Raw genomic sequence first — 14410 nt, 5'->3', positions numbered from 1 at the left:
TCTCTGCCAATGAAAGCCCTGTTACACAAAGATGGGCGGGGTTTGGAAATGTTCTGACCAATGGGTATCGAGAAGCCTTAGGCTTATTCAGCCGTGTGGATAGTCTTATCTTTGCCCCTCCTCCCTCGCTGCTTTGGAACGTGGCAATATGGTAGATCCCTCACTGCGATGTTTACTCCAATCACCATCTAAACATCTAAATGTCAGAAATATGAGGAGAAAACATTTCTCTTAACAACAGCGTAAACATCTGTGGCCTTTAAAATCAGTGTTTACAAGCAAAACAAAGAACAACAGCAGCGATCAGCACATTCAAATAGTTTCTGCTGGATATTTGGTCACATATTACGTTTTAAAATACATGATATTCCATAGTACAGTATAACCAGTGTTCTACGACATGAAGAAACAATTAGTAAACAGTAATACTAACAGTAAATAGCCTAATACTACATTTACTAATGCAATGGTTTCAGTCAGCCAGATGATTTGCTAATAATTTAATTGGCCAGTCTGACCCCGGAGGCAGCAAAGCGATAACTCATTTCTGTTTTTGTCATTTAAATGCACTGAATAACATGACACATTTACATATGCACCTCCTACCACTGCGTGGCGCTAGTGTACCAACTCGTCGTTTGCAAACTGCCAATAATTCAATAACGAAGAAGAAAAGTGAGCCGCTGAGTATCCAGGTGCATCGCTGTTTCTACAGGATGTCACAGGAGATGCAGATGCATCCCTCAGCAAACCATCTCAAATATTTCCTTGTAACATGTGTGTTGTCACTAACATGGCTGGACACAAGCTGCACAGTTATGTGTCAACAGAAATCCTTTGGATTGAGCAGCACTGCCACAGCCACACGGTGGTGCAACATAAATATGCTGTCATAACTCAGGGCGTCGAACGCCAGGCCTCGAGGGCCGGTGTCCTGCAGGGTTTAGACGTGTCCTTGATCCAACACAGATGATTTAAATGGATAAATGACTCCTCATCATGTCGTGAGGTTCTCCAGAGGCCTGGTAATGAGCTAATCATGTGATTCAGGTGTGCTGACCCAGGGTGAGATCTAAACCTGCAGGACACCGGCCCTCGAGTCATATCTGCTGTAGGCTGACGAGTCAGATTTGGACATCTGTGATATCAGTGATTCCTGAAGAAGCCAGTCATGCCCAACGTACGCTTCGACAGGAAATCGATGTCATAGCCTACCCTGTGACCTACGTCGTGACCTGATGTACACCCGAGAATCTGAAGCACACATCGGCTTGATGCAGCCCACAGCTGTTGTGACTGGCCTGTTAAGTACTGTTGATTCATGCTGTGCATTTGTTCCACCCAGTTTTGGATTTAATCAGTGAGAGGAGAACAATCATAACCTCAGCATAAAGAATAATAACGTCAGTTTGAGGATTCAGTAGATTCCTGGGTGACGGTGGTGAAACCATCAAAATTCACTGGAACATACAGAAAAGCAGAAATCCCCAGTAAGAGGTCGCTTCTCATGGGCTCACTCAGCTGTTGCAACAATAAGAAGTGGATAAAAACTGTATGTGCTCCTTTCAAACTTGGAGGTGGTTTTTCTCATTCCCGCTGCTTCACAGTCAGCTGTGAGACAGTCCCTCAGGTCACCACCTGAAGAAGCAAGGTGAAGCACAGCATCCACGAAATGTGGCCCCGAATTTATCCTGTCCATTAAAATGTTGAGGAGCAGCCGTGGTGAAGTCCATGTGTGCCGGTTAGGCAGAATCCCACACTCAAATATAAGAGGGTACGGTGAGCTTCTAGGACCTCCTGTGAGGCTCTCCTGTATCCTGTCACAGAGCCTTCTCAGGGAGGCTGCGTTGGGATTTGCACACAAAATCCTTAAAAGCCCAGAACAGACTTTTTGCCAATCAGCTTCTTTCTCAAACAACAAAACCCAGCAGCGTTTACATTTTCACACCAAATTCACATCATGTTTTATAAGAGATTTTTGGGATTGCATCCAATGATGGCAAATTTGTTTAAGTTCAATTCAATGTTATTTACACAGCACCAAATCACAACAGCAGTCGCCTCAAGGTGCTTTATACTGTCAGGTCGACCCTACAATAATACATACAGAGAAAACCCAACAATCATATGACCCCCTATGAGCAGCACTTTGGCGACAGTGGGAAGGAAAAACTCCCTTTTAACAGGAAGAAACCTCCAGCAGAACCGGGCTCAGGGAGGGGCGGGGCCATCTGCTGTGATTGGTTGGGGTGAGAGAAGGAAGACAGGATAAAGACATGCTGTGGAAGAGAGACAGAGGTTAATAACAGGTATGATTCAATACAGAGAGGTCTGTTAACACATAGTGAGTGAAGAAGAAACACCCAGTGCATCATGGGAATCCCCAGCAGCCTACGTCTATTGCAGCATAACTAAGGGAGGATTCAGGGTCACCTGGTCCAGCCCTAACTATATGCTTTAGCAAAAAGGAAAGTTTGAAGCCTAATCTTAAAAGTAGAGATAGTGTCTGTCTCCTGAATCCAAACTGGAAGCTGGTTCCACAGAAGAGGGGCCTGAAAACTGAAGGCTCTGCCTCCCATTCTACTTTTAAATACTCTAGGAACAACAAGTAGGCCTGCAGAGCGAGAGCGAAGTGCTCTAATAGGGTGATATGGTACCACAAGGTCATTAAGATAAGATGGGGCCTGATTATTTAAGACCTTGTATGTGAGGAGCAGGATTTTGAATTCTGGATTTAACAGGAAGCCAAAACAGGAGAAATCTGTCTTTTATAAAATCTCGATATTATCAAAAAATGAAGATTTGTCAGCGTCTTCAGGTTCTTGAGTTACTCTGGTTTCAGGAAAGACAAACATGATAAGTGACAATAATTGTTGCTTGCACCCACAGTGGAACAATCTGAAGTACAGCAGGTGAGTAAATCTATTTCTATATATGCTATTGACATGAAATCATTTTCAGTTAGCTGCACGATTGTTTTCCAGTTACTGGTAGATTCCAGCCGGTGCCTTTTTGTATGCTCAATACTTTTCCTTGTGTCATTTCTCACTATTGCACATAACTTCACTTATGGACATCTGTGGTTTGACATCCAGTGAGAAGTTTTTTAATTAAAACAATGTTTTTCTTTTTTAGGTGTAGCTCTCTTACGCCCCCTGCTGGCAGCACAGAGACACTGTTCTAGGATGACCTGGACTTCCATGACCCACACACACACATGTGTAACATACACAGAAAGATTCTCGGTCTGACCAACTGTCTCAGCTGTGGGCAAACAGATGACAGTCAATAAAGTTCTAAAAGGTAATTTATTGACACAACAATCAAAAGAGAAAAGATAAAACAGTCCAGTGTCGCATTTGCAGATCAAGTAAAAAACACACCGTCCCAAGGCCAGAGCCAGCTATGCTACAACACCAGTTGCACTCCACATGTTGACTTCAACGGTTGTCCTCGGAGAACCACCACCCTGTAAGCCAGTGGTCACTCCAGCCTGTGCAACTCCGCTGCCTTTAGGCTGTGGCCTGCACAGAGAGACAAAATAACACAGCAGTGTTTGTAGTGAGGGCTACAAGTAGACTAGTGTATCAGTGCAATCAACCTGCCTCTAATTAGTCCAACCCCAGTATGTCCAATAATACAGGTAGGTATCCTCAATAAGGAGACACTGCCCCCCAGTGGACGATCTGATTGACATTTATTTTACATGTTTAATCTGCACTCACAGCTCTACTGGAGCGAGCATGAGCACACTGTCTTCTTTTAAAGATGTGCACACAGGCTCACACAGTTCTCACTAAACCAGTCGGTTCTGCAGATTTCCTCCCAGAAGAATCTGATTTACACTGTCAGTGAAATCAGAAACAACCAGTGCCAACGACAGTCGTGATGTGAGCTTCACTGTGATGAGCTGACTATATGTAGAGTCCACAAGATTGGAATAAAAGCTAAAAGAAACGAACACGATGCACCGACTGAAAACACAGAGCTCGGTGTCGTCACAGCATCCTGTAGTTTTTAGACTCTAAACGTAATAAAAATTACACTGCGTTAAGTTACAACGATGAACTTGCTCTGAGTGTGTCGTAACTAGTCTCCACAGTGTGGGCTGAGCCAGATAAAAACGTTCGTGCAGCCTCTTACATTTGTTTCCAAAGTTAATAAGTTTTCATTTAGAAGCTAAAATGAGATATGTGTGGTTTTCAAAATAAAAGCCCCAGGTTTTATGCATAAAAGTATGAAAGCCATAAAAATGAAATATACTGACTTTCAAAATAAAACTGCAATGGATCTTTAAAAGAATACATCTACCCTCAAAAACAAAGTTTATTATGTGTTTTTAATAACACTATTGTATTATTAGCAGCCTGCGAGTCTGACTGGAGCTGTAGGTGAGGCGACTCGCACACAGAGAGCGCGAGAGCCTTTGTACCACATTGGAAAGTTAAATATGTGGAGAAGAGGGCAGTGGGAGCACAGCAGCATGTGGCCGTGACCATCAGCACACAGAAGGACACACAGAAGGACAGACAGGAGGACACACAGAAGGACACACAGGACACAGGAACCCTCGACCTTCTTGAATGTTCTTAAACAGCTGGTTAGCAGCAGCTGTCCAGGTGTCTCCAGTCCTGGTGCCTGAATGTTTCCTTGTTACTATTCCAGGAAGCTGCTTAGAGAAAAGTTGCCTAATAGAGTTCAGAGTTCAGTGTTGAAGAAAAATACCAAATATTGACTCTCAGGCTCGTCATAATTGTGCAAACACTGATTTGCCTTATGTGCTGTATTTCCACGTATGTTTGCACATAAAAGCAGCTGTTTGCCACGCTGCTGTGCTGCTGTGCTGCTGTGGACGTGACAGCAGCACATGTGAAACACACAAATGCATCTGAAACTCACCATGGAAGGTTTACTCTGCTGAGCAGGTTCAGATGAAACCCTGCATGTCGCTCTGTGACGGGTCGATGACGAGCTCTTTGGGTGTGCACAGCTATGTTTCATCTGCATTTACTGTGGGTGGTGTAATAACTACACATTATTGCAAGACCACCTTAAAACAAAGTTAGTCGTTGGACTTCGTTAAGCTGGAAATATTACTTTAACTTTAGCCCCCAATAAACTACAACCTCCTGCCAACAGATAAGGACAGATAAGGAGGTCTGGGATTCATCCCAACAACAAGCTTTAGATCAACGATGTGACAAAGAGCTGTAGATCACTCCTGATTCTCACTATTGATTGGCTGCTAACATTTGGGTTTGTAGTGTTGGAGAGAACACGATGTTCCCTGAACTCTGCAGACGCTGATATGCATGCTGACTGAATGCTGACTGAATGCTGACCAAAGGTCTGTGGTACGAGCACGCAGGGACACACACAGGACGACACACACATCTCATTTTTATATCAAAACAAAGAACTTCATAGTAACTCCTGTCTGTAGGTCACCACACGACCAACTGTTGATGGGATTTAAGCCTCAGTCTGACTGAAACGCTGTGGCAGGATCTTTAAGAGCCACGTGGAAGAAAACGTTCACAAATATCAACGAACCGAAGCCAAAGAAGACTCGACCCAAACCCCCCACAGCGATGCGACACTCATAACGTCACACAGAGAACAGTAACTTCAAGTTATTGGTGCTGAAGTCAAATCAGTCTGGACTCAGTGTCAACGCTCAGCTGGTATCTGCCTGCAGAGTAAAAGCCTTCATCACATATTTAAAGCTCAGGATAATCTGACTGCAGCATCACTCTGTGGCCTGGATGGGCTTCATTTTATTAGTGTTCAAACATCCATTTCCCTGATGTGAGTTCATCGTTTGATCAACTATCAGATGGATTTGATCCTGACACAGAAAACCTCAAAGACTTTAATGAGTCTAAAGAACACTTTCAATGATATTTGGACTCATTTATATTTTTACAAATCTGCATCGTTTACTTGTCAGAACATGTGGCGTACAATCAGTGCTACAAATATTAAAGGTTTTGAGCCAAGCATATTACAAACTGTGGATTTTATATATATTTTGCCTACAAGACCGAGAGAGGGAGGCTCGTCCCCTCTGAAGTTTGGTCCAGTGTCCACAGTCTGACAGCCTCTGTTAGTCTGATGACCACAGAGTCGTTCCTGCAAACAGTGAAACCTTCACACAGAAGCACTGAGGCACAAACCAAACGTACATAATATGTCATTGATCAGAGAAGGTCATTAAATGTGCTCCAACACAGGGCTGTCGACATGCAGCTCACAGACCCCTGATGAAGAAAACGCTGCTGTGACAAAGAGCGCTTTCAAAAATAGAAGTGTTACCATTTATTTTCATCCATCAACAAAATGCAGTGAATGAACAAAAGAGTCACATCCATGTTGGTGGGAGCGCCCTCTGCCTTCTTCTAGGTCCACGTGCACAGTTTGAAGGACCTGGTAGGTTGATCCAAACATCTTCCTCACATCCTTCATCCCAGACACTCCGTGATGATCCTCTGTGGGGGCCACACCATCACTTCAGTCCTTCTGGTTCTTCTTTACACTGAAGATTGGCTCGTTGTCCTTCTGCAGAACACATTTGGGGCCAGTAAAGTTCTTTGTTTACAGCTGCCTGACACCTTTGCACACTCGTATATCTGAGCCATTAATACCTGACAGATGAAGTTATCTAGAAGGTAACAAATGACATGAACATGTTGGGGATGTTGAGTAAGGCTGAGCTGGCAGCTTTCTTTAAATCTTACTAGACTCTAGATGAGCGAGTTGATGTGCCTTTGTTATAAAGCACCGAGACCAAAGCCGTCTACACCAGCGGTCTCCAACCTTTGTTGCTCCACAGACCGGTTTATGCCCGACAATATTTTCACGGACCGGCCTTTAAGGTGTCGCGGATAAATACAACAAAATAAAACTAGTACCGGTACCGAAAAAAAGAAAATTTATTCATAACACACGTGAAAAGACCCAGGAAAACCGAGTAAACGATAAAAACGATAACAAAATAACGATGAAAACCGATAAAAACCCTGAAAACTATACATTTCACACCTGAGCCTCAACTGTCGCGGCCCGGTACCAAACGACTCACGGACCGGTCCGATGCCGGGGGTTGGGGACCGCTGGTCTACACAACATCCAGCATTTATCCATGTATGCAGTGTGACTGCCACAGGTTTTGTTGCCCTAGTTTTACGCCTCCCACAACAACAGTGGAGCTTTTTATTGCAGGAACCTTTGACTAAATATGAAAACAGCGTGACTCATCGTTTACAGTGATGGTCCTGGAGCAGCATTGATATGACGATGAAGTTACAACACAGCACTATTCCCAGATCAAGCTCCTAAATGTTTGAAACTGAGTGAAACAATAAGCACTCACTATAAAGCCTCAGTGATTGGGCCCACATCAGCTCTGTGGGGATTTGTTCCTGTTGGAAGGTTTAAAACTGAAACACAACGATCAGCTGATTATAGCTGAGGCTAAATAAATAAATAACTACTTATAACATAATGTGAGTAATGTAACAAATAAAAATGATAACAGAAACAAAATCAGCAGATCAAAATATGATTTTAAAATCATGACATAATAATATTGTTGTCAAAAATTCCAGATTGGTGGTAAACATGAAACAGCACAGGCATTAAGGATCTCGTCTTCAGCTCTCTCACTTCAGCCAACTCCCACAACGAGCACTGCAGAGACCTTAGACATGTGTACAAACACACCACATACACGCGAGTCCGCCACCCAAACGTCCAATCATCATCTTTCACAGAGTCCCGCCTTCCTCTGTGAACGGTCATCAGGGGTCGTTGTGACGTCACCCGTTGGGTGGGCAGCAATCTGCTGCAGCAGGTCCTCTGATTGAAGCAGGTGATTGGTCCAGCCTTGACACACGTGTGTTATTCCAGGCCCATGACCTCCATATTCTGGAGGCAGGACGTGTGATGAGAAGAAGCCACTTAAAGAATCTTGGAAATCAGAACCGTGCATATGGATCTACAACAAAGAGGGTGAAAGGATGTTTAAATCCACAGTTATCTGTTATCTTCAGCATAACCAGCACGTGAGGTAGCGCGGGTACTGACCCTCTGCTTGATTTTATCAGGCAAGAAGGGACGAAGCATAGCAAAGACCGGACGGAAGAACATCGGCTCATTGACCAGGTGGATTCCTCTGACCTTCAGTGGGAAAGAGTCCTGAACATACACACAAACAAGCATCAAAGCATATTTAACAAATAAAAATACAGAAAACTCTGCACATCAAAGTTCTACCTCTGAACTTCCAGCCGGTCCCTTAGGAGCAAGGTTAGGACTGAGTTACAAATCAGCAGTTTTAGGAGCTATAAGATGCTACCTTTCACAGGAAGTCTTACAAGCATTTGGCCTTCAGTTTAAGGTTTTTAAGGACATTTCTATAGAAAAGGGTCGCTGTGAAAAACTGTCTTGAGTCACCTTTTTTACATTTTGCCAGGAAAAGGAGAAATAGGTGCAGCCGTTTCCTCACAGATCTGCACACACGCAAATATCAGGCAAAAACAGAGTTTGCTCAATTCTAACAGGCTGGAAAGTCAAAGTTGGCACGACCACCTTGAATTGTCAACACAACATGAACTCTCGGGCAGCTTTCTTGTGATTTAGCAGTCAGGAATAACTCTACAGGCTCCTTGAATTCTGAATCTCCATTGTCTCCACTCTACCTCAGTCATTGTGAGGTCTGGGTTCTGGGGAGGCCAGTCCAGGACCGGTCATTGTGTCTGTTTCTACCCAGGAACGCTTGCTTGGTATCATCATCATCATCATCATCCTGCTGAAACAGTTGCAAATGAGACACTTTCCAGGTGGAAACATCTGACAGTAGCTGTCCAGATTCACTCACAACAACAGTTTTGACAGGATGCCCAACACCACTGGCTGAAGTACAGTCCCAAACCCTGACAGACCCTCCAGCGTGTTTTACTCAGTATCTCCTGTTTAATCCAAACACTTCACATGTGGCTTCATCTCCATAAGCACTGTTGCTCCTGAGTTTCATATCAGTTCTTGTGTAATTTGGCATAAGTCAGCGTTTTCTCTTCCTCGAGGACGGCTTGTTGACCGCCACACTGTCACTGGGACCAGTTGTGATGAGGCTTCAGCAAACAGTAGATGGTCCAGATGCGTCTCTCAGGCACTGTGTCCGGTCTTTAATGCTGAGGCAGGTTTTTTAGGCAGCCACGTGTCCAGTAAAGCTACAGATATGACAGCAACACATGCTGATGAGCTGCAAACTCGATACAATGTAGCAGCTTGCTGAGGCAGCTGGCCCACTCTCCATGGCAACGATACCTGGGCTGGAACTAAAGGGGGCGTGGCATGTAGCAGGCCATTTGAAGGCTTTTGTAACAATTTTGAAAGAATACAAAATCTTATGTTAACAAAACTATTAATATTTAACAGCTCATTCAGTCCCAACAGGCCAGAACACTGAATTAATATTAACATGACAGTCTGCAAGAAGTGAGGGGTGACTCAAGACTTTTGCACAGTGACCCTGGGCTTCTGGTCATAGAAGGAAAGGAAAACACATCCGGTTCAGTGTGGTGCAGAGTTTTGGTAAACATATTCATAATAACACACATGTTCTGTTGTTAAAGAACAAACGATGGGTCGTCATCTGCACAGCTCGATCTCAGTCCTACCGAAAGCACGGACGAAATCTTTCTGGCAAGCGAAGGGTTAATCTGCAGGGCGTGACTCAAACTCCACCCCGCGAGGTCAAATATGGCCTTCACACCCTGCCTTTGTGTCTCGTTCTCCCTTGAGATGATCTCGGATGTCATCAGGCTGACTCTGAATACCTGGAAGGCTGACCAGTCTTTCGGGTTCCACTGCCCTGCAAGCAAGCAGACATTACTCTACACGAATACAACATTTAAGAAGAAGGAGCACAGAGTCATCCTGTGGAGCACAGTTAATATGCTAATCTCTGAATCGGTGTCATTTATACATCATGAACTAGCAAAACCACTTTTCAAAACACACCAATGTTTGCCATTAAAATCTTGCTTAAAAGTCCTGGAACTGTGCCGTCATCGCGGTCAGAGACGATAAAACGAGTCCTCGCTAATAAATAAGAGCCAATAAACCGTTTTTGGACACGTGCACAGTAGAAGTTTCAGCGTATGTCTCTGCTCGTTATCGTAGCAGCGTTGAAACGCTCGTGAACTTCTACTCTGCACATTTGGTCATGTTTCCTTTTTGCATTGTTCCTGTTTAGAATCGTGTGTGAAGGACGTTTGATTATTTGAAGCTTTTGTACGTTTGAAAGAGAAGGAGAAGAGTTCATCTCCTCCCAGCACACTGCCTTCACTGTCAGTATGTTTAACATGCTGAGAAACAAGTTTGAGAGTAGGTTCATCTGTGGCCTCATGATGGAGCAGAGCTTCTGTCGTATGGTGACAGTACTGAGTGAGTTTTGTTGACTCAAAGAGAACGACCAGCATTAAACAGCATCTTAGTTTTATTTGTGTAACCCCATAAAACTAGATAACAGTTTAAGATCAGCTTCTTTTAAAAGCTGTTAAATCACTGAAGAAACAGACAGGGAGGCTTTGCCTGCTATCGTAGCTCATGTTGATGTCATTGGGGCTGCTCCTAGCGGCCCTTTCACTAATCCATCCACACACATACTGACCAATCCTGTAGATGAGCACCCTGCTGCCCGTGCCGTCTCGCTGCGGGAGCACAGCGTGGTACGACGTGTTGAGGAGGCCGAGCACCGAGGAAGGAGACAGACAGCTGCTGATCTCAGGACTTTCCCTTCGCCACCGCTGGTAGTTGAGCAAGAGCTGTACAGGACACATCACAGAGGGACTCATTCTTTACGTCCCTCGCTCACAGTCACACCTTTTCACATGTAAGTGCTCTCTATCCACACATCATACTCTGATGGATGCATGAGAGCAACTCTGGGCTAATATCTTGTCCAGGGATACTGCAGCAGACGGGGATCGAACCACCACACCACCTCCTGAGCCCCCCCGGGGACATTAGGGAGTTCCTAGGACTCTATGAACATGGTTCAAACACGTAGTTAAAAGATTAATACTTCATCATTGCATGCAAATAAAAAACAACCACACAACAAAATGAAGACCGCTGCATTCGGTGTTTGCTGTGAGCGTGCAGGGCAGAGCCAACAGCCAGATTACCAGTGTGATGGAGTCTTTTCCAGTTATGGTAAGTAAAGGTGGAACTAGGCTGGCAGCCTGTCACAGACTGACAGCTATCAGTCATTTTAGGTTTGCTAATAAAGTGCATGGAAGTGGGAGGACAACCACACAGGAACATGCAAACTTTGCACAGAGAAGCCAGAGCCGATCGTTAGATGACCATGACCTCCATGAGTCAGCACTGATAGGCTCGCACCAACAGTCAATAAGACATTTATGACCCGGCTGTTTATCTGAAAGGCAAATTCAAAGAAGTGTTTATGTGATAAAAGTCAGATTGACTGAACGAGCTTTGACCCACGTGGCTGAGAGCCTGAAGTTACTCAACAAAGTAAACGCTGTTTTTAAACTGCACTGATTCATTTAATGTGCTCATGAAGAACAACGGCGCTTTTAACGTGACAACCAGCGACCACAGCTCTGCAGCTACTCTGAAACCAGCAGACCTTCTTACATTTGTTCAGGGAGCAAAAGCCAAAGAGGACACGGGACACCTGAGAGGGACCAGCCCACAGGAGCTGCGTCTGCTGCGATGTTACAAACACACTGCTGCGATGTTACAAACACACTGCTGCGATGTTTGTAACATCACAGCAGACATAACTTAGTCAGACACTAAGAGAATAATCAGGCGAGCACAGGCGACAGTCAGGTGACAGAGACAAACGCTCATTTTACTGCTCATGTTGTCAAAGCAGGAACAAACGCAGGGCTGAAATGATCATTTGAACCAACCCAGCAGAAGATTAGCTTTCTGTTATCACAGGCGATCATTGTGTGGACCAACACCTGCAAACAGCAGCAAACAAAACCACTTTAGTTTTACCGTTGGATAGACTAACACAGAACAAGGCTACATGAACATGCAGTTTGGTGAGAACAGTCCCAACACTCCACATTAAGTGATTTGTAATTTTAACTGTGAGCGTGGACGACTAACAGCTCTCCACGAGCCCAGCTCAACGTGGGTGAATGATGATGATGATGGTCAGCACGACCAAACTTCTTCCTCACTGGTTTCTGTGAGCTCTCCTGAACTTCAGCGTGTTTCCCCTGACTCTCGGTGACTTACCTTGAGAGAGAGCTCCGTGTTGAAGTCTCTTGCCCGCAGAAACCTGAGGAGAAAGCCGCTGGATAAGCTCCCGACCGCGGACAGCTCGCCGGCCCGCAGCGCTCCCCGCCTCAGGCGGCTGATGTACGGCCTGAGCTGCTCCGAGTCGTCCGGCAGATCGCTGAGCTGAGGTCCGTTCATGCTGCCCTCAGGTCCGCTTACATGTCACTGCTGGAGCAGCCTTCAGCCAAAGACAGGGGAGGAGCCAGCTGTGACGAGCAGCTGGACTTTGAGCGCTTTGCTCATTGAGACACTGATGTTGGTATCGATCCCAACACAAGAGCTACAGGAGCAGTGACACCGATACTTTGTGTGGATATCATTTAAATCTCTCAACAGTTATTTTGCAACTCCCTGTGACTAGGCTGACCTGGGTTTGTATTAGAGATGGACCGATCCGATGTTACGTATCGGTATCGGTCCGATACTGACCTAAATTACTGGATCGGATATCGGAGAGAAATAAAAAATGTAATCCGATCCATTAAATATCAAAAAAGCACCTCAAAAAACTTGCGACATGGCGTAACTCGCCTCATAACCGTAGCATGTCGGAGCAGTGTGGTCACGTGATAGAGCGGCTGTGTGTATTTGTAGCCTCAAACCAGCATTTCATCTCTGAGGAAGTTTTCCCAGAGAGAAGTAAAGCAAGTGTGTAAGTTCATCTCTGAATGTTTGTAAAACATTCCCACGTTAAGCTTAACAACAGATATATGGAGCACTGCCTCTCTCTCTCTCTCTCTCTCTCTCTCTCTCTCTCTCCTGCTTCAATCATAAACTGATCAATGATCAGCTGATGTCTCTCTTGTTTGTTTTTGTCTCACTTCTCACCAGAAAGAGGAAACCAGCGGCTGAACAACAGCAGCACGTTTAAGCTTGATCAGCTGTTGTTAGAATTGATTTAATATTATTTCTACACCAGGATCTTTTTCTACAGCTGACGTAACTGTGCAGGGGCGGATCTAGCAAAGTTTAGCCAGGGGGGCCGATAGGGCATGAACAGGGAAAAGGGGGCACAAAGACATACTTTTCTTTCTTATTCTCATTTAAAATGTCGAGTTTTTAATAAATAATTATCTGACTCTTACACCCAAAGTTTTAATCTGATGTAAAATATATAGAAGTCCATTACTGTATATAGTAACTGTTAAGTCTAATATACCCTAGTAAGCTATAGTACTTTTTCCTTTGTGAACCATCTGTGCAGTCTGCAGTTCTGTTGAAGAAAGATGTTGAATCTATTTAATTATTCTGGAAAAATAATTTATTTCTGTGCATTTTTTCCCCCTGCATCAAATTAAATTTGATTACATCGATTAAGCATCATGAGGTGGGGGGTGTTTTTTTTTTTTGCTGGGAGTTTGCAACCCTATTAGTTAGGTTGCTTAATATTTCTGCTAAGTACTCTTTAAAATACCAGAATAGGGAGGATGGAGCAGGTTTAAGTTTATTAGATTGATCAGTTTTGCTGAACTATGAAATATTTTGGGTGCAGTGTATTTTTTACATACAGGTATAACAGAAAAGCTTTAGTGTTGTTATTTATTTAAGCTTGAGTATAAATTTATACAAAATGCAGCAAGATATTAAAAAAAACAGTTTTATTGATTAAAAAACACTATATCGGATTCATATCGGTATCGGCAGATATCCAAATTTATGATATCGGTATCGGACATAAAAAAGTGGTATCGTGCCATCTCTAGTTTGTATTGGAGACTGTACAGTCATCCCACATTTTGATTCATATTATGAATATTCAAATATCAATACGCTTTTTTAGAGTCTGTCATTTATCCAGTGGCTGTGATGAAAACAGAGAAAGCTGCCATCATGGGTTAAGTCCAGGTGTCATGAGCCGTGTCTGCCATCCATCTATGCAGTTACTTCAACTCATTCGACCGATTCAGGCCTTATTCCAGGTGAATGTCGGGATGTACAGACCATCAGCCTGTGGCAATCAGCTGATTCTTAGTAACCTTGCTAACCCTGCATCATCTTACCTTTAAACTCTAGGGCTGGGCCCAAATTTGGCTCTTTTCACTTTATGCGGTCTTCCCAGCATTTATCAATCTTCAGCCAGCCA

The 14410-nt window shown here is 44.1% G+C and overlaps 2 protein-coding genes across 2 annotated transcripts in view; one reads left to right on the top strand and one right to left on the bottom strand.

Moving 5' to 3' along the window:
• Positions 1–14410, top strand: part of LOC146498569 (uncharacterized) — a 242972-nt gene that overhangs the window by 199580 nt on the left and 28982 nt on the right. The gene's annotated exons all lie outside the window — the stretch shown is intronic.
• On the bottom strand, positions 7549–12531 carry ttpa (tocopherol (alpha) transfer protein). The gene is made up of 5 exons (XM_085140071.1): positions 12286–12531; positions 10676–10829; positions 9681–9874; positions 8086–8196; positions 7549–7996 (listed from the first exon to the last, which is right to left on the bottom strand). Exons 1-5 carry the CDS (start codon positions 12463–12465, stop codon positions 7760–7762), a joined length of 876 nt encoding a protein of 291 aa, XP_084996197.1. The 5' UTR covers positions 12466–12531; the 3' UTR covers positions 7549–7759.

Source organism: Neolamprologus multifasciatus, chromosome 18 (genome assembly GCF_963576455.1).
Source record: "Neolamprologus multifasciatus chromosome 18, fNeoMul1.2, whole genome shotgun sequence".
Lineage (NCBI taxonomy): Eukaryota > Metazoa > Chordata > Actinopteri > Cichliformes > Cichlidae > Neolamprologus > Neolamprologus multifasciatus.
The sequence above is the reverse complement of the archived record's forward strand: the minus strand, read 5'-3'. Positions and strand labels throughout refer to the sequence as shown.